Consider the following 25,200-nt stretch of genomic DNA (forward strand, 5'->3'; position numbering starts at 1 on the left):
TCATCCGGGTTGGTCATGGTTGGGGCGTAGGCACTGACAATGGTGAGGTGCTTCTGGCCAGATGCCAGTGGGAGTTTCATGGTCATAAGCCTATCGTTGACTCCCTTTGGGATTCCAGCTAGCTTGCTGACAAGTGCTGTTTTTACTGCAAAACCAACGCCAGCCTCACGTCGCTCTTTGCTTCCTCGTCCACTCCAGAAGAAGGTGTAACCAGATCCCCGTTCACAGAGCTCGCCTTCACCTGCAAGCCGAGTCTCACTCAAGGCTGCGATGTCAATGTTGTATCTGGCGAGTTCGGATGCAACTAGTGCCGTTCTCCTTTGGGGTCTGTCCGCGTTATCTCTGTCCAGGAGAGTCCTTATGTTCCAAGCACCAATGGTGAGAGGAACGATCCTTGTTTTTTTCTTTTCTTTCTTGTTGTTTCGACCGCTGATGTAGGGTCCCCGCCAGCCGCGGTATGCTGGCCAGGGTGATATGGAGCAGGCAATTTTTAGGGCACCTTTTCTAGCCCCTTCCTCATGCCAGGGAGGTGAGCAGTGCATTCCTAAAGAGGGCTGCTCAGACGCTCAGACGGCTGCCGAGCTCCATCGCTGCTCCTGTCGACGAAGAACGACCCTATGGCCTGAGCCGCCTGCGTGCAGGTCTGTGACTGCGACTGCCAGTGTACCCACACCTGTCGTTTCGTCGCTCGCCTGTCGCCACAGGACTTGGGGGTGATGAAATGATGAAGGATGAAAGGTCATTTTGGATGACTGATGACTTGCGCGATGAGTTTGTTTAAAGTGAAGAGGAGTCGCGCAACGTCAACCTCACTCTCTCGTCCGGGTCCACCAATTTCCAGTGGCAAGACTAAGTCGAGACGACTGGAGGATGAGCACGGATGCAGTGGATGACCAAGATATCCTTTCGGTGTCTCATCTTGCTCTCTGCACTCCACAGTGCGTTGCTGTAACCGCCTTCCTCTCCGTTGAACCGATAGGTTTCTTCCGCAGATTCTGCCGGATCCAGACTTCGCATGCATGGGTAGACACACCCCGGGGGCCAACTGCGTGTGGCATGCACACAGCACAGTGGAGCTAGATGGCCGTCGGTGGCTCTCCTGAGCCAACGCCCTTTTATGGATCTCCATAAGGGTGTCTAGCCACCCGCCTCACCAGTCCCGTAAGGGAGCGGTGGGAGTGCCGGTTTAGTCGCCGGCAACCCGACCCTGAACAGGTTGTACTGGATTACAGGTTACCAGTAGCAGATCTAATGACCTGACCTGACAGAAAAAAAAAAAGAGAAATACAATACAATACAATACAATACAGTTTACTCCGATTTTTCCTCACCCCACTCAGCCAGGTGTAAGTGGGTACATGACTTCTGATGGGGCAGGTTAAAATGGCAGAGAGAGAGGACTGGGTTCCAACCTTCCTGTGTAGAGCTGATGGATACAACAAACTCACTGCCCCCACGACTACGAAAGGCAGTGGGACCTTTAACCTTTAATTTCATTTATACATAATCATTATTGGTAAATCAGTAAGTACAAGCACACTGATGCTTGAACAAAGTTTTATATATATATATATATATATATATATATATATGAGTTTTGCTTGTCAGTTGCGTGAAATAAAATTTGCGTCATTTGATTGTCCAATTATTGAATGGATTATGTTTGATTTTTGTGAAGTATGTGAGCTGGATTGCACAGTCAAAGACACAGGCATACAGACACAGACAGACAGACAGACACACATGCATACATATCTATCTATATAATAATAATTATATATATATATATAGATGGATATAGATATCTCTCTCTCTCTATATATATATATGTATATTTTTTTTTTACACACACATGCACACAGCTGATCACAAAGCCACACATGATATTGTACAAATGCTTGCACAAGCATGTGCGTACACACATGCAAACAATATCTCTCTCACACACACATGTATGCATGCATAGATGTATGTATGCATGTATGTATGTATCTCTCTCTCTCTCTCTCTCTATATATATATATATAATGTACACGCTTCATATACTAACTACATCACATAAGGTATTCTTATTAGCATAATCCCTAATGTGTGTGTGCATGCATGCGTGTGTATAAATGTGCCGCATGTGTGCACAGCGGTCATCATGTTCTGGGATATTCTTGAGACCATGTGGATCTCCACATTCAAGGGTTATCGTGACTGGGTTGGTTTTTTTTTTGTGGGGGTGGGGAGGGCTGTGTTTCAGTTTTGCACATCTGCCCACTTTTGTTTTCCTCTGCCTCTTCAGAGAACCCGTTGCACATAACTGCACTCGTTAAAGTTGCCAACAGACACATACTTGTGGCCTGTCGGGGAAAAAAAAGAAGAAGAATATGAAGAAAAAGCCAAGGGACAAACTGTATAGACGCTGGTTGCAAATCAAAAATAGACAGGACTATCAGGCCTACATCAGAAGCAGGAACAAGGCAACAAAGGCATGCCGCAAAGCAAAGAAGAAACTAGAGGAGATGGTAGCAGGACAAGCTGCAAGCCAAAACAAACCCCCAAGTCATTTTGGTCATACGTGAAGACGAAGACGAAAACAAGGACGGGTATTGCTGACTTGAAGAGAAATGATGGAGCAAAGACAACCACAGACAAAGAGAAAGCAGATCTGCTGAACACCTTCTTCCAGAGTGTCTTTACAGTCGAAAAAGAAGGCAACCTACCAGATGTGCCAGAATACAAATATGACACAGAGCTGACTAACATGGACATTCCCATGGAAAGCATCCGCAAGCAGCTGGCAAACCTGAAGAAAACCAAAGCCCCAGGACCGGACGGAATCAGCCCTCGCATACTCTCTAAGCTTTCGGATGTCCTCACGCTGCCAATCACGATTGTGTTCAAAAAGTCAATGGAATCAGGCAAGATCCCAGACGAGTGGAGGATTGCAAATATCACTCCAATATTCAAGAAAGGAAGCCGTCTCGCAGCCAACAACTATAGGCCAGTAAGCTCGACTTGTGTCCTGTGCAAGGTAATGGAGGTGCTTGTCCGCGAGCATATCACTGAACACCTGCAGTGAAACGACCTCATCGACCAAGAACAACATGGGTTCACCAAAGGGAGGTCAGCTTGACACTCTCGACATCTGGACGGAGGCCCTGGATGCAGGAGGAGGAGTCGATGCAATATACATGGACTATATGAAGGCATTTAACAGCGTCCCACATTGCAGACGTGTAGCCAAAGTAGAAGCCCACGGCATTAAAGGAAATGTCCTCCGGTGGATCCAGGACTTCTTGAGCCACCAATCGCAGCAAGTCTGTGTCAACGGCGCAATGTCAGAGAGGGGAGAGGTGACAAGCGGCATTCCACAAGGCAGCGTCATCGGTCCAGTTCTGTTCTTGCTGTACATAAACGATCTGCCCCGACATGTCCAGAGCCATATCAAGTTATTCGCTGATGACACGAAGGTCTTTGCAAGAAACGACGATGATACCGCCACGGCAACACTGCAGGATGATCTGGATCAACTTCATGAGTGGTCAACAGACTGGCAAATGCAGTTTCATCCTGAGAAATGCTCAGTCATGAAAATGGGGAACCCAAAGACAGAGAGGAAGTACCACATGAAAGGCCATGATGGACAAGGGGAACTGATAGTGGTGGAACTAGCAGAAAGTGAGGTAGAGAAGGACCTTGGCGTCCTGATTGATAAAGGGCTGACCTTCAAGAACCACATCAACCAAACGACTGCAAAAGCAAACCGATTTCTTGGAGTCATCCGAAGATCATTTGACTTTCTCACCCCCGCAGTCTTCATCCAGCTATACAAGTCTCTAGTTCGCCCGATTCTCGAGTATGGACACACAGCATGGCAACCTCGACACAAGACACTGTGCTGCGAACTAGAGGGCGTACAGAGGCATGACACCAAGCTCATTGCATCACTGAAGGACCAGCCGTATCCAGAGCGCCTTGCTGCATGCACTGAACCTGCCCAGTCTTGAGCACCGCCGCCTCAGGGGGGATATGATCGACATGTACAAATACACGCATGGCCTGTACTTGACCAGCCGCCCCCACATCAGCTACTTCCAAGGCAGAGATACCAGACGGCACAGCCTGAAGTTGGGCAGATCACACTGCAGACTCAACATCAGAAGCAGTTTCTTCGTTCAGCGCGTAACCGCCACCAAGAACAGCCTGCCAGACAGTGTGGTCACAGCCCCATCAGTCAATGCTTTCAAGAACAGGCTCGATGCACACTGGAAGGAGCTCCCTGCAAAATTTGACCCAGACTGTTATCATTAGTCACAACTATCGACATCTTGTACCACGTATGCAATTTCAGTTGTACTAGTGAGAAGACCTGTGAACAGTGCGGCGGGGGGGTGCCAGGGGCCATCAATAGGATGCCTGCCTGTCACTTCTCGCCCCCTCTGATCCAGTTAGAGGGCAGGACGGAGAGTGTGAATGTGATTGGAGTAAATTTTTTTTTTTTTTTTTTTCAAGCAACCGGCCTGCGGAAACCCCCCCCCCCCCAAAAAAAAAAAAAATGTAGCAAAATAATCAACGAGTTGATTGTGGCTACACAACAGAAGAAGAAGAAGAGCTTCATAACCTATGTTTTGTAGTTGTTTCCCTTTAAAACATGGCGCCGGTTTTACCCTGATAAGTTTCTATTTTGATATTCTGACGCTGTGACTCGGTGGGAGGTAAAATTTGAGACGTAATCATCATATTGCTTGTTTATTCACCATGTTTGCGGTATTAATGGGCTTTAATGTCCATGACTTTCATCAAACAAATGAGAACTATGACGAAAACTGACCGTAGTAAATATCGATCAACATGTAACCTTCGTTAGTTACCAGTTAGTAGTTAACTGAGGTCTGATGGGTCGAAGAGATAATTAGATTAATGTTCACGCGTCGAGGGACACGGAACAAAAGTAAAATGTTTGTAGAGGGAGAGGGGAGTTAAATGTAGGATACAACAAACATTTTTTTTGTTTTGTTAAAGAGAGACAGAGGAAGGGGTTAACTTCATCAGCCGATCATCGGGGCGTGGCTAGGTGCCAGATGGTGGGACAGTACGCATTGTTCCTTGACCCACTTTTCCTTTATCAGTACACTTGGGAACTGGGCCTTGTTTAAGTGACCTTCGTCCAGAGGCCACTTTCATGTCATGCATGCTGCAAGTATGTCTTAAGATGTATCTCTCACGTCCTCTCAGCTCACTGATCACTCTCTCTCTACCCGTCAAATAGATAATGTCATTTATTATTTGTCTCTGTATTTTACAGATATAGATTAACCACTCAACGAGATGGCCACCCCAGGTCCACAGCTATGGAGAGGCATTGTTTTTGCCATTTCTCTCTTCTTGACCTGCTTCTTTGGCACACTGGTCCTGCTAACACCATGCTTACCTCTGGCGTTCAAACTACCGTCTGCTGGCCGTCGCATCATGGATGCATTTCTCTGGCTTTGGTTTGTGTTTGCAGCTGTGAGTTCATTTCTTTTCCTTTACTGTTTGCAGATGTTTCTTTTAGATGTTTATTGTTCAAGTGTTGATTATTTATCTTCATGATTTTGGTTATTTGTGTGTGTGTGTGTGTGTGTGTGTGTGTGAAAGAAATTAAATAGAATGAAAATTCTTCATTGACAAAAGCCTATATGGCTTTTATGCCAGGTGGGATTAACCAGCAAACAGCAAACAATGTAAAAGCTAAAAATAATAGCAAAACGAGTCAAGTCAACAATGAGGCGTAAACCACACCGGATTTATTTTCTGTCTGCTGTGTAAACAGTGTTGACAGCAATTGCTTTCAGTGGGTCAGTGTCATTTCAAAAATAGTAACTGGCATAATATAGGAAGAACTTGAGAGTAATTTGCTAAAAATGTTTAGCAATAATCTGCATAATCTGTATACATGTGTGTATGTGAGAGAGAGAGAGAGAGAGGGAGAGCACAGTAGAGATTGAGTGTGTGTGTTTATAATCTATATTTGTGTGTGAAAGAGAGGGAGAGAGAGTGTGTGTGTGTTTGTGCATGATCTCTGTGTGTGTGCGTGTGGTGTGAGTGTGTGCGTGTGTGTGTGTGTGTGTGCGTGTGCATGCATGCATGTGTAAGACTCAAACTTGACTCAGATGGTTTTAATGTTTAGGCCTTCCTTGGACCTTTTCAAGTGCAGTGAACAATGCTTAAATGTTAACTTGTTTAGTTATTGATTACAAAAAGAATCACATCACTTAAATGTTAACTGTATAAGCTCTGCTTTTATATGCTTTGACAAGTTAGAGTTTTGTGTGTTTGTATGTGTGTGAGAGAGGAAGATAGAGATAATGCATGCATAATTTCTGTGTGTGTGTGTGTGTGAGAGAGAGAGAGAGAGAGAGAGAGAGAGAGGGAGAGATCTCTGTCTTCCTCCACCATTCTACTTGTCTGTGGCTCTTGTCTGTTTTATCAGTATTAGTATATGATATATGAATTTGTCCTTTTGTCTTTAAAATTAAATTGCCCATTTAAACTTCCTGAAGTTCTACCCCTTGAATTTCAGTCATTGTGACTGATGACCATTTTCACAAAATCAGCCCTTCTAATGTTCTATAAATCATCTGGAGCGAAATACAAACCATTTACAAAATGCGGTACATGACTTTAAAAATGAAATCACATTCTTGTCTGATACCAGTTTGGGTTTCTTATCATTGTCTTATGTGTGTATGATGTTGCTATTGAAATGTCATGACCTATATTTTTCAAAAGCATAATCATATCTGAACATCCGAATTATCTGATAATCATGTTGAACATCTATTTCTGGCCATTAACATACATTTAATGATTGTTTTTTGAATGTTAGGGAATTTTGCTAAATCAGAAAGTGCTGGAAAAAAACAACCTCGAGAACGGTGGAGAGTTGACCCTTTCCTCCAACATTTCTCTGTTTGTTTTCTTGTGTAACCATTCGTGTACAGAGATCTATCTAGTTATGAATTGTCTGTCTGAATGCACTGGGATAAGTTTGACCCGGTGACAAGCTGGCAGTAGTGTTACTTCATCTGTCTGTATATTTTCTGTGTCTCTTTTTATATTTTTCTGTTTATTTATGTGCCTGAGATTGAGAATGTGTGGTTGTGTAGGTTGTTTGTTTGTGTGTGTGTGTGTGTGTGTGTGTGTGTGTGTGTGTGTGTGTGTGATACAGTGCGAGTGAGAAATGTGTTTATGTGCGATTGTGTTTACGTGCGATTGTGTGCGCATGTGCATGAGCGCGTGTAGGCATGGATCTGCATGCAAGTATGCCTCATTGTCACCTTTTGCCTCTCTTGTTCTCAGTGTGCCTGTCTGGCTCTGACTTGATTTGTTGTGGCTGCAGTTAGATGTAGTCCACAGTGCATGTTTTTATTGATCATTTATGCTTGGTTTGTTCAACAAATTGATTGTTTCATGATTATGTGTGTGTGTGTGTGTGTGTGTGTGTATGTATGTGTGTGTGTGTATGTGTGTGTGTGTGTGTGTGTGTGTGTGTATGGGTGTGCATGCATGTGTGTGTGTTTGTGTGTGTATATGGTGGGTGTGTTTGTGTGTTATTGTGTTTGTATGTGTGTATTGTGTGTGTGTGTGTGGATGTGCACCATGCCACAGGCGATGTACGAGCTGTTGCTGGGGATCAAGGTGGTGATCCACGGTCAGCCAGCACCACCGGGCCACAGTGTGCTGATCCTGTGCAACCACCGCACGCGCCTCGACTGGCTCTTCCTTGTCTCCTACCAGCTGCGCTGCGGCGCCCTCAGCCACTACCGTATCTCCCTGAAGAAACCACTTAAGTCCATCCCTGGGCCTGGTCAGTCTCTCTCCTCTTGGCTGGGTGGTGGTGCTTTTTTTTTTTTAGTTCCTTCTTCTTTTTCCACATTTGTGGGCTGCAGGTTCCCCATTCAGTTATATACATACATGTATCAGTAGACTATTTATGTGCATGACCTTTTTAACTCTGCCATGTTGGTAGCCATACTCCATTTTCTGGGGGGAGGGAGGGGGGAGGATCTTTAACATAACATACGTATTTGATCTTCTGCTTGCCTGACAGCAGCATAACCCAACACGCTGGTCAGGCCTTGAGTGCATGCATGTATATTTGTGTACCGATCTGAGTGGATTTTTTTCCACAGAATTTTGCCAGAGGCCAATGCTTTTGTTGCCATGGGTTCTTTTTCAGGGCACCAAGTGCATACTGCACACGGGACTTCTGTTAATTGTCTCATCCAGTGACTAGATGCTTAGTTTTGATTTTCCAGTCAAACTTGGGGGAATGGGTGAGAGCGGGATTCAAATCCAGACCCTCACAGATGCTGAATTGGTGGATTCTGCCACATTTCTCCTACACACACTCACACAAGTATAGCTGAATGGATAAAGCACTGGTCTTTCAATCAAAGGGTTCCAGGTTTGAATCTCGGAAACGGCGCCTGGTGGGTAAAGGGTGGAGATTTTTCCGATCTCCCAGGTCAGCGTATGTGCAGACCTGCTGGTGCCTGATCCTCCTTCATGTGTATACACATGCAGAAAACCAAATACGCATGTTGAAGATCCTGTAATCCATGTCAGCAATCGGTGGCTTATGACAAGAACATACCCAGCATGCACACCCCTGAAAACGGAGTATGGCTGCATAAATGGCGAGGTATATAAACAGAATGGCCGTACATGTAAATGTTAAGAAAGGTTGGTAACGACCATTGGACATTATAAGGAAGAAGAAGAAGGGATTGTTGACAAGGGAGGCTGTGGTGTGCAGGGTGGGCCATGCAGTGTGCAGGCTTCCTGTTCCTGAAGAGGGAGTGGAAGATAGACCAGAGCTGGATCACACAGGCTCTCAAGTACTTCGCACAGACCGGCACACAGCCACAGGTACAGGTGGCGTTTTCATTTAGAGGGAGTGAGAGAGAGCGAGAGGGAATTAAACCTTTGAATGATTTATTCGCTAGGCCATGTGTCTGTTCTGACTGGGGGAGTGGGGGGCAGGGGGTGCGAATGATGAACCATGATATACCGATTTTGGTGTTGGTTACACAGAACACAATGTTTTAATTATGCAAAACATAGCAAAGAAAAGACAATCAGAGTACATAATTTATGCACAATGCTACATTTTTTTTAGTGACTTACTAACATGTTCTCATTTGATGAAATCAACAGAAGATTTGGATGAAGTACATGGATTACAATGAAATCGGCTTGGAATATATACTGCTTTCTAAGATCATCTTAACTCTCTCCGGATGATGGAATGCATGAGCATTCCTACATAAAATGTATTTGGATTCGGACGACGGAGTGGAATAGCATTTCCCAAGAATAAAAATCCATCACGCACTGTACACGTGATTTTATAATTAGCCAAGCAGAGTGCGCTATTCTGGGTTACTCCACAACGGAATGGTATGATTGGCCAGCCTGTCACTTGTGGCCTGTCTCACACACATGTTGACAAAGTCACTGACTGGTTGCCTGCTCGCGTGGCAGCCTGTTAGCAAATGGTGTCTGAAGCGGGTTCTCAAAATGTTGTGGAGCGAACAAATCAGTGATGGCAACGTTTTAGTGTTGCCAAAGTACTTGAAATGCTACAAACTGAAGGGTCGGACATTCAAAAGGTGGATGATGACAAAGAAGAAAGTGAATTAAGTGCAGAAAGTGAGCGTGGGTATGGTGATTCGGGGTAAAAATTTGGCATTATTTTCTACATAACAGCAAAACTGTTAAAATAAGATGAGAAATTTGATTTTTTTTTTAATATGTCTTAGCCCAATATGTAATAAACCAGGTCTGAAAGTTTCATTTTCTTACTCTGTATTTTGTATTTTTTGTAATTTTTTTTCCAAACCTTTACAAATGGGCCATCTGTGGGAAAAAGCAAGGGAGAAAACTTGTCGCCCCGAGGGAGTTAAGTCGGACAGTATAATATGAAACTGAATTGTACCCATTTGAAACTTGCATAATGGAAAACTCCAACAAGTCAAGTTATAAACATATGTATAACCATTAGCTCATCTAAGTGTTAAGAAATGTTCACGGGTGATATTCCTAATGTGAGTTTAATTAAAATAATTCTGATACACTTTTTTACCTTAAGGAATGTATTGTTTAGGTAAAATTTGAATGGTTCGATTTGAATATTTCTTCAAACTGGAATCTGTCTCTTGTTTCAGTATGGTCTTATCACATACAATCAATGACCCTCTCTTTGAAATCTTGCTTGAGAGAGAGAGAGAGAGAGAGAGAGAGAGAGAGAGAATGATAACAGATTTGTTTAATGAGACAGGTGGAATGATATACATGCTTCTACACATCCAAACCACAGGTTAAAAAGAAAAATGAAACCAAAATAATTATAATCGTGGGTAAGATGATACAAAAAGAGACAGCATATACTCATACACATACAGAACATATACATGCAGAGAGAGAGAGAGAGAGAGAGAGAGAATGTATGACAATTAGTTTATTTCTTTAGTTTCATTTTTAGCCCCCCCCCAGTGAGACATGTATGGGAATGGCTCACATCACAGGCATACAATGTTTTCACATGCAATAACAGACAACAGATATGGACATGTGTCACACAAAGTGGTGTCCCCTGTGCAGTTTCTCCTGTTTCCGGAGGGTACGGACTTCTGCGAGGACGGGCTGGCCAAGAGCGACAAGTTCGCCAAGGCCAACAACCTGCCCACTTACGAGTACGTCCTTCATCCACGCACCACAGGCTTCATCCATTTTATCAAGCAGATGAAAGAGAGTAAGTGCTGGTTGTGTGTACATTCATTTTATCAACTCAAATGAAAGAGGGTAAGTGTCAGTGGTGGGATAATACATCCATTTTATCAAGCAGATGAAAGAGAGTAAGTGTTGGTTGTGCGTACATTCATTTTATCAACTCAAATGAAAGAGAGTAAGTGTCAGTGTGGGATACATCCATTTTATCAAGCAGATGAAAGAGAGTAAGTGTTGGTTGTGTGTACATTCATTTTATCAACTCAAATTAAAGAGAGTAAGTGTTGGTTGTGTGTACATTCATTTTATCAACTCAAATTAAAGAGAGTAAGTGTCGGTGGTGGGATACATCCATTTTATCAACTCAAATGAAAGAGTAAGTGTTGGTGGTGTGTATGTCCATTTTATCAACTCAGATGAAATAGAGTAAGTGTTGGTGGTGTGTACATCCATTTTATCAACTCAAATTAAAGAGAGTAAGTGTCGGTGGTGGGATACATCCATTTTATCAACTCAAATGAAAGAGAGTAAGTGTTGGTGGTGTGTACGTCCATTTTATCAACTCAAATGAAATAGAGTAAGTGTTGGTGGTGTGTACATCCATTTTATCAACTCAAATTAAAGAGAGTAAGTGTTGGTGGTCAGATACATCCATTTTATCAACTCAGATGAAAGAGAGTAAGTGTCAGTGGTGGGATACATCCATTCCGTGAAACAGATGAAAGAAGGTAAGTGTTGATTGAGGGATACATCCTTTTTATCAAGTAGATGAAAGTGTTGGTGGTGGGCCATTTTATCAGCTAGATGAAAGAAAGTGTCAATATCAACCAGATTAAAGAAAGTTACGTGTCAGTGGTTTGATACTTTTATCAACTAAATGAGAGTAAGTGTTGATGTTGGGATACATCCATTTTATCAACCAAATTAAAGAAGGTGAATGTCAGAGGTAGGATACATCTATTTTATCAAGCAATTGAAAGAATGTAAGTGTCCGTGGTGGGATACATACATTTTATCAAACAGATGGAAGAAATTATGACAGTGGTGGGATATATTCGTTTTATCAGCTGGATGAGATTAAGTATTGGTGGTGGGATATATTCATTTTATCAAGTAGATGAAAGTAATTGTTGATGGGTGGGATATATTCATGACGTGTGTGTGTGTGTGTGTGTGTGTGTGTGTGTGTGTGATTGAAGTCTAAATAAGCTTATTGTAAAATGTCTTTAAGACAAGCGCAGAAGAAAGCTATCACTTTTAATGTTGAACAAATTCAGTTATTTCTAGAAAACATGTTTGTCAGGTTTAACACTTGGAAGACAGTGTGCCAGTTGATTTAGATTTACCTTTTCATCTCTCGATGCTTACACTGCCTGGTGTTTGCTGGATTTCTGTGTTGCAGGTTCGATATGTGACATATTCTGTAAATTTAGGGCCTTTGTGTGGGAGAGGTTGCTGAAATTTTATATCACAGGCTGAATTTCTCCTGTTCTGGCAACAAAACAAAAAAAGAACAGAAAAAAAAGGAAAAAAAAAAAAGAGAAAAGTTTTGCATGGTCAGAAATCTCAAGACAGAAATTTTTCATGTCAGTGTGGAACCTTTAAGCCTGACATGTGGCAGACATTGGTTTTTTTTTTTTTTTTTTTGGTCTGTATTCCGCTTCAGGGTAGGGGTTGGGGGGGCATACATCCATTTGAGGTGCTGTCGAAGAATCAGGTGCTGGAGTGCTCACCAGTGATCAGGCCCCAATCCAGTATGGGGTTGTGTCCTTTGGGAAAGGCACTTTACTCTGATTTTCCTCACTCCGTCCAAGTGTATGTATTGGTACTTGAATTCCATAGGGGAAGGTTAAAAGGTGCGGAAGGAGAGGATTGGGTCCTGCCTTCCTGTGCCAAGCCCAAGACACAGTGGGATATGCATCCAATGGCTGTAACAGTCTAAGGGATCTTAATGCACGAGGGATCTCTCTCCCCAGCAGTCTTTTTTTTTTTTTTGCTGCCCATTCATGTGCACAGTTTCAGCAGTATTAGACTGTTACTCCCACGCTGCTCATTCTGAATTCACCATATACACAGCCACAGCAAGATTCGTCACACTCGCAGCAGTCCCAGCATTGGCAGTCCCACAGGGAACTAAATGATTTAGGGGTTTTTGTTGTTGTTGTATACGTGTTTCAATGTGGCATGTTGTTGGTTGTTGCAGACAACATCATCGACTGGGTGCTGGACGTGACGGTGGGCTACCCGCAGAACGTGGTGCATGGGGAGGGGGAACTCGTTCGGGGCATCGCACCCAGGGAGGTGCACTTCCTGGTGCAGGCCCACCCCATCTCCCACCTTCCCCAGTCTGCCGAGAAGCTGGAGGCATGGTGCCGGGATGTGTGGCTGGAGAAGGAGGGCCGTCTGGAGAGGTTCTACCGGGAGAAGTCCTTCGCCGTCAACGGGGAGGGGCTGGCTGTGGAGGAGGAGGTGGAGGCCTCGGTGCAGCGGCTGCTGTGGCTGGTGGTGGGCTTCTGGGGGCTGTTCATGTGCGGGGTGGTGTACGCCCTGCTGGCCTGGCCCCTCTTCAAGTGGTACTGCCTTCTCAGTGCTCTCACCTTTGTGTTCATCGGGAGGAGCTACGGGGGTGTGGACAATCTACTCTACGCCACCTGCGCTTGAGTGGTTTGATTTTTTTTTGGTTTTGTTTGTTTGTTGTTGTTTTTTTTTTTTTTTTGTCATTCAGGGCATTTCATTGGTTGGTACAGGAATAGAACTTAGAATGTGTTTATGCCTTCTTTTTTTTGTTTTGTTTTCTTCTTTTTTGATTCTTCCACTGTCTTTAATGTTTAAAGTGAGTCTTTTGGTTCAAGGATTTTGTATTATTTTTGACAGGTTTTTTCAACCGATGAGGCACTGGGGTCGGAGTTCAGTGAAACAGGTGCGCCTTGTGGGCTGGGAATTAGAGTTTTTTTGTTTTTTTTTTACATGTGTCAAGGTGTTTTGAAAAGTGATTATGATATTAACGATCATTATGCCAATATTTCACAATTTTTAACGCATTTTTTTCTGGTGTGTGCAGGTCTATTTGTGCACACTGATGAAAAACTTTGTACTTTGTGTGTGAATGTGTGTGTGAGAAATATGTGTGTGTGGTGTGTGTGTTTCTTTGTTAGAGTATTAAAGACACTGTGTATGCGTGTGTGTGCGTGTGTGTGCGTGTGTGTGTGTGTGTGTTTTAAAGGTATGAGTGTGTGTGCGTATGCGTGTGTGAGGCTTTTAAGATCTCTGTGATTGCGGCTCTGTTTATTTTCCTTAGAGGTCATTGGTCAGAGGCTGCCTCCATCCCTATCACCCTTTCCTCACTCCCCTGGTCATTCTGTTGGCATTGAAGGTCTATCTTGGAAGCTTAACATTTCACGAGAGGAGCTTATCATTATGGTCATATTTTGTCCGTACCCTTGTTCGTCATAAGTTAACATCAGCGACAATGCTATTTACAGGTTCTCCCCTCCACCTCCTCCACCCCACCCCTCACATACATCCCTAGTATTCAGAAATGTCTTTAGTTATAGAAAAAAAAAACCCAACAGAACCTCATGGTTCTATTTTCCTGGTGCTGAATATAAGTCTGTACACTGCATTTGGATACAAAATTGAAAGTGTAACGCTTGGAGGATAAAACTACACAGTGGATTAGATTTCAGCCTTGCTTAGCAGCGTAAAATGTGTTAACAGCTTTCTGTATGAAAGCACATCGCTGTTACTCTTCATTTTTCATTGAAAAGCTGCTGTTTTGCACTGCCAACCTCCGTGTGAAGAGATATTAATGAAAAGTGGAAAGAGTCATCATTATGCCACGGGGGATAAGGTTTTGCCTGTTCCATACCGTACCATTATCCTGCCCAGGAAATGACTTGTGCATGTCTGAACCGACAGTGTGGAACTGTGAAAGTTGTTGATCCTCCCATGCCTGCCACCCACAGAAATCAAGACTTGTTTCAACAAAGTAAGCAGACCCGAGTTAAAGTTCTGACAAACTCAGAAGCTTAAAACGTCCTAACAAACTAAGATAAAAAACAACAACAACAACAAAACAAAACAAAAAAACCCTGAGGTAATTGTCTGCCAAACTCAGAGAGAATTATCTGATAAATGTTGAGATAATATTCTGCCAAGCTTACGACCAAAGAGGTAACATGCTAACAAACCTAGGATCTCAGAAATAAAACACATGCATGTAATAATACACATACTGCATTTAACCATGGGTATGTGCTTATTCATTTACACACATACATACACACACAATACACACACACATACACACACAAAAAAACACATACACATACTCACACACACACAGACATGTCCGTATGCATATAAGCATGCATGCAAGTCACAAACACTTGGAAAGAAAAATAGGAAAAATTGTGTTCAAACATTCACTCTTGTTGATTATAAATAAGTGGGGTACTCTTGTGTTGATATATATATATATATATATATATGTGTGTGTGTGTGTGTGTGTGTGTGTGTGTGTGGCTTCCGTTGCTGTTGAATCACCAAGTGCTGAGGCCACTTTCTGCAGTGTGTCTGTGTTTTTACCATTTTCTTTTCTTGTCCGCTAGTTTTATAGGTGGGCATAGTCTGTTAACGGGCAACATCAAGCGAGCTTTGTTGCGGTGCTGTCTGTTTTCAGTTTTGACACACTTTTGTCCATCCTCTGCATCTCCTCCTGCTTTATGATTAGTCGTCTGAAACAAGTCGGGGGGTGGAGGTGGGGGTGAGGAGGGAGGTGAGGGGGAACAAGTTGCATGACTGACTCGGAATTGAGAAACGGATTATGTATGTTTTTTTTTTCTCTTGTTTGCTTTGGTGCCAGCATCCTTTTCTGTGATTGGTTGATTGTTGTTGTTTCATGGTCGTTTGGGCTGTGCATATATTTCCTGCTGCAGGGGGGTGTGGTGTGTGTGGTGCTGTTGCATACTGTCTGGTGGTCAACAGCACTGACTACACAGTTCCAAGAAAAGGAGTTGTGAGGGTGACAGCGACTTGTGCCACATGTCTTTTTGAGTGAGTGTGTGTGTGTGTGTGTGTGAATGTGTGTTTATGCTTGCATGCATGCATGTGTGCATGCACACCAGCATTACTCTATGTGTATGTTTGTGTGTGTGTGTGTGTGTGTGTATTCATGTGATTGTGTGTGTGTGTGTGTGTGTGCCTGCATGCACACAATATGTGGTTGTGAGTCTGCGCATTTCATGTGTGTGTGTGTGTGTGTGTGTGTGTGTGTGTGTGTGTGTGTACACAACAGCATTTCTGTGACATCATAGATATTTGTTGTGAAGTGATTTTTCTCCAGACTAGCAAGCAGAAGCACACAGATGTTTGTTTTAGAAATCACATGTGTATTGAGAGACCACAGTACTCCGCTCTTGTGTAGCATGTAGAATTTAAACTGGTTTTTGCTGTAGATGTGTGTCCCTCTTATATCTTTGCCTAGTTTGTCCACACTCATGATATATCTTTGCCTTGTCTTTTCCAGGTTTCTAGTCTTCTGCTCTTTGTTCAAATCGCCTGCACATTTATCATGGTCACTTGTGTGTGAATGGAGGTTGTAGATGAGGAGAGTGAAGGGGTCAAAAGTGCATGGGAAAGGGCAGGGAATGGGAAAGCTGATATGTGGAGAATTATCAGTTCCAGTTAGGTTGAAGTCAGCATGCTTGGCAATGGTTGATGAAATCTGTTTTGTCAGAGTTGTTGTTCGCCTTCATGCAGTGAGTTACATTCAGTTGTGTAGTGTATGTTGGCATTGTTGAATAGTGTTTTAGTCTCTGCACTTCTGTTGAACATCACACACGCTTTGTTGTACTGGCTCGTTCTGTTTCTTTTGGCGTTATCCACCATACGAAATGGTCCGTGTCTTGTGAGGCTTTGCAGCATCAGCTGTAATTTTTTTTGGAAGGTGTATGGTTTAACATTATTAACATGTGTGAACCTTACAGCATGAAAAGTAAAGCACAATTGTCACTGCATTGTTATTAACTTAAAAAACAAAACAATTTACATGTTTATTTTTCTTGGATGTCTTCACTCATCTTCCAACTATGAGGTGTTGATGTACCTCACTTGCTACGCAAAGGGAAGAAAAGAAAAAGAAGAAAAAGCAGTGAATACTATTAAGATTCTAGTCAGTGTATATGGTGTGTGTGTGTGTGTGTGTGTGTGTGTGTGTGTGTGTGTGTGTGTCTGCGTGACTATTTGTTGCATTATCATAGAATTTTGAGCTTTTGAATTCTTTCTTTACAAATGATACATGTCAGCTTGTTTCTTTTAATATACTTAATGCTTACAACTATGTATTGTAGATAATTGATAGTATCTGTTCCCATAAATTGTTTGATTGAACTGTGTAAGTGTATTCTGTATCATCTATTTTGTATGTAAAGGAATAGATAAAATTTACAGAGGAATTTGCATTCTGACAAAAACAAACAACAACAACAAATGCTGCATGCTGTATTATCTACTCTATATGTAAAGGACTAAGTTTATATATGAATTTGCATTCTGACTAAAGAAAGAAAAAGGTTTCATCTTTCTGTCAAGTTTGGTGGTCCAAAAAACAAAAAATTACAAACAAACAAACAAAAACAAAAAAACCAACAAAACAAACCAGCCTAGGTTATAATCATTTGGTTTTGAAAATACATTGTTGTCAGCTGCCCTACGACACACAACAGTAGCGGGTGTGTGAACTGATGGATGTTTTGATCTCAACCATAGTGGAACGATGGCCTAGAGGTAACGCGTCCGCCTAGGAAGCGAGAGAATCTGAGTGCACTGGTTCAAATCACAGCTTAGCCGCCGATATTTTCTCCCCCTCCACCAGACCTTGAGTGGTGGTCTGGACGCTTGTCATTCAGATGAGACGATAAACCGAGGTCCCGTGTGCAGCATGCACTTAGCGCACATAAAAGAACCCATGGCAACCAAAGGGTTCTTCCTGGAAAAAATTCTTTAGAAAAATCCACTTCGATAGGAAAAATAAATGAAAAAAAGAATGGGAAGCGCTGTAGTATAGTGACACACTCTCCCTGGGGAGAGCAGCCCGAATTTCACACAGAGAAATCTGTTGTGATAAAAAGAAATACAAATACAAATACAACAAATACAAATTGCTTACTTCTGAAAAAATTCTCCTATGCCAAGGTAACATTTTTCAGACACAGCTACAAGCTGGCGCAGTTGTAGTGGGTCAAAGGAATGGTGCAGACAGACTAAAAAGGGCCACAATTCTAAGGCCTCTGGTTCACTGATTTTTTTTTTTTTTGGTTTTTTTTTTGTGTGTGTGGTATTTTTATTTATTTATTTATTTTTTTGTTGTAAAGCACAATATTGCAGCAGAGCATTTGGGAGTTTGAGACTGCTGTGTTTGTGAAAGAATGTTAATTTAGGAGCATTTTCTAAGAAAGGGAAGCTATAGCTGGTTTGTGGAAAAGAAGAAAAATGCAGATACATTGCCTATATATCCTTTGGTAGATTTTTTACTCCCATGAAAACAGTTTAAAACTTTTTTTTATTTGATTGGTGTTGCACAATGTTATCCCCAAGTTCAGCTCGACTTTCCTTACTTTCCAGGGAAGAAGAGAACCAGGGAACTAACTCTTTTTAAAGAAAAATAATCAGTATTGAAAAAAAAAGAAAAGAAAAAAAGTTGATGCAGAACATCAGAACACATAGTGCATTAATAGGAATGTTAGCATTATTTTTGCTAATGTGCCACTTGTGTATACTGTGGGCTGGTGCTTGCATGTTTTCATTTTATTCTTATTCTTGATTTGTATGAATGTGTGATTGTAACTCATAAGTGCAACAGCCCTCAACATTTGATTTTCTTCATACATTGTTCCCTTCTGTTTATATTAAACAGAATTTATTTTCATTGGCTACGCAAAAAATGTCAGTAATGGTGATTGCTCTGTGTGTGTGTGTGTGTGTGTGTGTGTGTGTGTGTGTGTGTGTGTGTGTGACACTGGTTGATTGCTTTGTATGTTTGTAGCAGTGATGGTGCTGTTTACAACATTGTCAATGGTGGCATTACACAGAACTGACCAGATTCCAGTTTGGGGGAAACTGTCAAGTTACTGTGATCTTACATACTCGTACCACTGTCTTTTTTCTGTTTGGAATTTTTTTTCTTCATTTTTCTGTCCTCCTTTTCTTCCTTTATCTCTTTTTATCATATTTTGTCAAAATGATAACACATTTGTTGATGGATGAGATTGGCAATTAATGTACACTTTTTCTGTTTGTTCGCATTCTGTTATTTTAGCTCTGTATTTTCCTTTTATTATGTTTTGTTGCCAATACGCAATGATAGTTGTGTGCTTTAGAACCAAAGACAATTGCATGAAAAAAAAAAAGTGTGCACGAGATATGAGCATACAATTTTTGTTCGCATGATCTTTATTTTTGCTGTGCTCTGTAGTTGTTGTTTGTGTGTGTGTGTGTGTGTGTGTGTGTGTGTGTGTGTGCGCTAGATGTTTTCATGCAAAATGTGGTCCTCAGTTTTTTCATTTTAGATAGGATAAAACTTTGAATTTTCCAAATTTCTGTAACTAGTTTTGAAGGTGCCGGTCACAATTACTGATTCTGACCATTTCTTTTTCTGGTTGGTTACGGTTGATGATTATTGATACTTATACAGCACCTATTCTTTTTTCAGAGACCAAACTCCTCAAGTTTAAGCGAAACACAGTCATTTGCACAGTCTGCCTACCTGTGTAGAGCTGACTAACAGCTGCCTTAAGGCACTCGTTATTCATTTCCTGTGTCACTCATTTAGACTTCTGTCGTGCACATGCATGCACATGCGTATTAGAGTGGGGTTTTCTTCAGAATTTTTCAGGAAAAACCCTTTTGTTGTGTGTCTTATTACATGTGTAAGGTGCATTCTGCACTTAGGAACTCAATTTATCATCTTTTCCAAAGGACTAGCATCCAGACACCAGTCAGGGTTTAGTGGAAGGGGAGAATATTTTTGCGAGTATGGGATTCGATCCCACCCATTTTGATTCTCAGATTCCCTCACCTTCTGGATGCATGCATTACCACTAGGCAACCACTCCATTTCAGTTGTAATGTAAGTGTAGATTTTTAATATGTGCTTGTGTGTTTTTTTGGGGTTTTTTTGTTTTTTTTTAATAGAAAATGGTATTAAAATGTAGTGGATCTAATTGGACTTTTTTACATGTAGATTGTTGTTAGACAGTTGAACAGTCTGCTTCAGTCCAAACTGCAGTTTACAATGCATGTCAAACAATTCAGTAGTTTTTGCATTCCATGATGTGAAGACATTTAATCATGTGTCATCGATGGCCTGTCTTCTTTCTTCAGAGTCTTGTCTAAAAAGTTATCTGTGGATTTGAATTTGTCAAGGATAAGCTTCATTCGTTCATAACAGTGACTTTGACAGTGTGTGGGATGCACAAAACATGTAACAATCAAACAAGAAAAGTATACAAGACAACTAAAAACAAAAACAAAAATTGAATCATGCAGTGGACTCACTTTTCTCAATGAAAAAAAAAAAAGAATCTTTCTAGCAAGACAGAAGCAAGTACCATTGCTGGCCATTTGTGTGCCTGTATTCCAAAGCGGCATTGTACTTCTCCTTTCAGTTTCTAAGCCATTTTGTTTATGAAGGGGATATAACAAAGCACAAAACGTTTCATTGTTGGTTTTTCATCTTTTTTTTCCCTTCTATCTTATTGTACATATTTTAAATCTTTGTTGTTGTTGTTGTTGTTGTTTTTGTGAATGTTCAATTTCTCAAGTTGCTACCTCTTACACTTTTCCCTCTGGTGAAAAGTGTGTAGTTTTCTTGTGTGTGTGTGTGTGGTATATATATTTTTTCTGATTTCATATTGTTCCTTTTTTTCCGTTGATCTTTTTAAAAAAAAATTTTTTTTTTATTCAATCTATCAACTTGAGTGCAAGAAAATGTCAAGTGTTCAGAGCCAAACTAATGCTACACTTCAGTGTCACACCTGTGTTCCTAAAGGGGGAGGGAGGGTCATTGTCTGGCAGTTTGCTGTGTGCATTTTTGCTACAATCTGTCAGCTTTCACCTTGATATTACTCTTTTAACTTTTTTTTTGCCTTCTGGGTCTGCACTGCAGGGAGGGGTTGTCTTCCCATGTTTTGAAATCAGCTCTTTTTTAAAAGATTTTTTATTTTAAGAAAAATGATATATCTTCATTTCTACTTTTTTGTACGGGGAGTGGGGGAAGTTGTAGATGGACTCAGAGTGTCTGTGTGTCTGTGTTTGAATATGGGTCTTTGCTGATTTTTCAACTGTCATCTTTTGTCTGAGTTTGGTAAAAGTACTGTGTTTCTTGTCTTTTACATATCCATGCTATTTTTTGAAAGCAGATTTTAACTAGCATGTTTTAGCCAGAGCTTTGTAATGATTTGTGATGTAGTTTATGAAAGTAGTTATGAACTTTAAATGTTCATGTATTTATGTATGCATGTCCGTAGCAGGTATATGCTAATCACAATGTGTTTTAACAAAGGTAGATAGAAACACATTTTAGGTTTTAAGTTGGACTGTTGTTTGAATGATGCTAAGTACTCACTAATTTGCTTTTGATGACAGTCACATTTAAAAATTTTTTATTTTATTTTAGTCACAGGCTTTTTGTTTTGTAACACACAAGAACAGCACATTAAACAGAATGATGTAGCTTGTCACAGAATGTAGCTTGTCACAGAGTACCTTATGATATTTCACTTGAAGCAGTGTCACTGAGAAGATGTTTATTTGGAAGAAAAATTGTATACTTGAGTTCAAATAATCCACCATATATTGTTTTTTTTCTTGTGTGTGTTAATAATTATGTTTCCCATGTATGTATGAATACTGACGTCCATGTGGCAGCTGTGCTTTGCAGCTGTTTACCTGGGGAAAAAAAGCTATGTATCATTTTTGATAAACCAACTCACAGTTCGGAATTTGCAGTTATGATTTATTGCCAGACAGCCATGGAAGGTTTCTGTAATGAGACGAATGGTGTGATATCTCAACAAACAGCGCTGCAGTTCACACTGGATACTGTTATTTGTACTTCTTGTATTAGATTTGGAAGAAATTGTGATGGGCTTGGTCATTGTTTCTTTAGTTTGTCCACTTTTGTGACATTTTGTTGTCATGCGGAAAACGCTGAAGCTAAGAATCCTAAACCTTTGATTTGTTCTAAGAACAAAATCCAGAAATGATGATAATTTATGATTTATGTGATTGATGCATTTTAATGTGATTGTAACCAAACAATATGTGAAGGATCATAGTATAAATTGTGTGTAAAACCACTAGGAGCAACGTGTTTAAGCACAGATCCTCAGTTTAATAAGTTCAGTATAAATACCTAAAGCTTTAGCATAATTGATGTGCCAACTTACCACTGTGAAATCACTCAGATGGTTATACTGATAGTGTATAAATGTGTCCACTGTTTTCTCCAATGTCTCATTCTCTTCTTGTTGGCATGTCTGTGTGTGTGTGTGTCTTTGTGTCTGTGTCTGTATCTGTGTTTATGTGAGTGAGGTGTTCACCGTGTTCTTCCACAATATATAATGTAAGGTGATCAAGATGAGTGATCTTCAGCAGTTCATTGAAGGTGTTTTCCCCACTTCATTTCGCTATGTGTTCACATTTTTATTTTTTCGAATTTTAGTTCACAGTGCTTCTTGTTGTTTTACATATGGAAAAAAGAAGAAGAGTCAAACAGAACATTTAAATACTTATTAATGATTTGAAAGGGAGTGTTTCTGTGTTCAGCACAGTTTGAATGCAAGTTCAAGGAATATTGCACTTTCGATAATTTGAAAAGTGGAAATTCTTGTTGGAAATTTTTGTTATTTATGCACCAAAGAAAAATACTCACACTTGAGACGCTTTCGGCCAGAGAACGTGTAGCTTGTGTGTTCTGATATTTGATGACAGGTGAGAGGCATTAATTTCATCTTATTCATGATTATAAATCAACAAATCCTCTCCGAAAATATGTGGATGTCAGCTCCAATTCTGAAGTGAACAAAAACAAACAACTGCCAAGATAATGACATGTAGAGATATCTTTCTTTTTTTTGTTGTCTAAGTTGGTATGAAGGGTGAGCATTTCCAGATTTGTACAGAAGTTCTGAAGTCTTACTGTGTGACTGAATGGATGGCAACAACAAAACTGCGTTGCATTGATTGTTCAACAAATTTGAACATGACAAGTGGAATCAGTGATACCCCCGAAAACGGAGTATGGCTGCCTACATGTAGGGTAAAAAACGGTCATACACGTAAAAGCCCACTTGTGTACATACAAGTGAACGTGGGAGTTACAGCCCACGAACGAAAAAGAAGAAGAAGAATCAATGATGGTAAATTGGAACCTGTTTGCACAACACTCGCTCTACCAACATTTTAAAAACTAGCATCTCCAGTGTTGTGAACATTTCAGCTGATGTTGAGAAATGGATCTCATCTAAATGTGATCAGTCAACTGTTCTTCTGAAGTTACAATCATGATATATTGAATTTTTATACTACTCATTTAGATTTGAAATATGAAACAAGATTCCAGATTTAGATGTACAGTTGCTCACAAAGATTTAGATGTGGCTTTGGAAATTCATGTACAGTGTGAATAAACACTTTCTCACTGGCACTGCATTATGGTTGTTTGTATTTGGAATTGGGGTGGGTAGGGGATGTGTACTGGTGATTACCCTTGCACTGTTACACATCAGTCACAATTGTTAGGTTTCATAGCAGTACAGCATCATCCTGGCTGCATTGTTGTCCACACTCATGAAATGTTTATACTCGTACACTGTCATGAAATGTTCATAACTTGATATACCCAAGAAGGATCAGGAACAGATGAATATTTATTTTTTAAAAGAAAAGAAAGCATTTATCTTTTGTTGTGATGATCTTACAAGTAGACTGAATACAGCCTGCATTTCTTTTCTTAGGTCCTCTTGTTTTTTCTTTTAATTGTTTGAAAGTATCATATTTTAAGTTGTGTAAGCAAGAGGTTCACCCCCGTGGGGATACCGGAGGTCTTTCAGTATAAACAGCATCCCCCACCTTCTGGAAATTCTGTGCTTGAAATTTCCTCTTTTCTGTTGCTCTCTACATTTCTACTTTTTTTCCTTCCTTCACTGTTGTCTGCTTTTTCTGCATTCCCAGTCCATTCCCCTTTCTTTTTTTCAAGCAAGCCTTGACACTTTTTTTCCCTTTCCCGCAGTCTATGATGTACCATCTGTGCTGTTTTGCTCTGGTGATTTGGTAGTGAGATGTAAACTCTGGGATGGGCACTAGTTGTCCGTTCTGCAGTGTTATTTGCCTATATGGCATTTTTGTGTATTTTTTATTTGGCTTTGAAGTATGTTTTTTTTTCCTTTTTTTTTGTTTTTGTTTTTACAATTTTTTGTAGTCTAGGGATGGTGAATTAAGCAGAAGGGCTGACATCCTCAGCATGGCCTTGTCTTATTTGCTCAAAGGAGCTAAATGGTTAGGATGTGTCATGAACTGAACTGTGTTTTATGGGTTTGTCTTGTTTTTTTGTTTTGTTTTTGTAGATGTGACAGTTTTGTGTTGATGCAGTTGATCATTTGTATGGTTTGACAGTCCTGATATGGTCCTGTGTGGTCAGCTGGACTATAAGCAACAGTGAACAAACAAAAACAAAGCAAGAAGTTTGGAATTTGGAACTTATTACAAAATATGGTATGATCCAATAAACAGCCATCCAGGTGTTTTAGGTGAATCAGATGCACTTAGATCAGTCATACAGTGGCTGGTATTATAGAAGTATAAATATCATGCATGTAATAAACTAGTTCTACACTAATGCCTTGTGTGGGAATTCTTTTTTGTGTTTGTTCATTTGTCACTTTGTATGAATGCCTGCAAGCATGGACATGTGTGTGTGTGTGTATACACACGCACCACACACTGCAAGCATGGACATGTGCGTGCGCGCACACACACACACACACACACACACACATACACACCACATTGCAAGCACACACACACACATGCGCACGTACACACACACACACACACACACACACACACAAAGTGAAACAAGTGCAGGCAGGCAAATTTTGAAGCAAAGTGCAATAACCTCTTTTCTTGTGGTTTTAATCACCATCATCAACACCGCTTCAGTGGCATCATCCCCCCACCACTCACCGCAACCCCCATGAGACCCTCCACAGCCAGGTTTGTCTGACTGCTTCCCCAGCATCTGCAGTCCTTTTCAGTTCTCAGTTTCAGGTCCTCATGGAAGCATCTCTGCTTCGGACAATTCCATGTATGCAACACCACGTCTGCTAGGCAGATGACTGACCAACAGCGTTACCCAAAGTGAATAGTCTGGCCTTG

The 25,200-nt window shown here is 41.0% G+C and overlaps 1 protein-coding gene across 1 annotated transcript; it reads left to right on the forward strand.

Moving 5' to 3' along the window:
• The first annotated feature begins 4,647 nt into the window (after window positions 1-4,647).
• LOC143281030 (lysocardiolipin acyltransferase 1-like) lies at window positions 4,648-24,655 on the forward strand. The gene is made up of 6 exons (XM_076585928.1): window positions 4,648-4,706; window positions 5,297-5,499; window positions 7,642-7,840; window positions 8,792-8,904; window positions 10,639-10,789; window positions 12,968-24,655. Exons 2-6 carry the CDS (start codon window positions 5,320-5,322, stop codon window positions 13,423-13,425), a joined length of 1,101 nt encoding a protein of 366 aa, XP_076442043.1. The 5' UTR covers window positions 4,648-4,706; window positions 5,297-5,319; the 3' UTR covers window positions 13,426-24,655.
• Window positions 24,656-25,200: the final 545 nt, after the last annotated feature.

The sequence above is a fragment of the Babylonia areolata genome, chromosome 4 (genome assembly GCF_041734735.1).
Source record: "Babylonia areolata isolate BAREFJ2019XMU chromosome 4, ASM4173473v1, whole genome shotgun sequence".
NCBI lineage: Eukaryota > Metazoa > Mollusca > Gastropoda > Neogastropoda > Buccinidae > Babylonia > Babylonia areolata.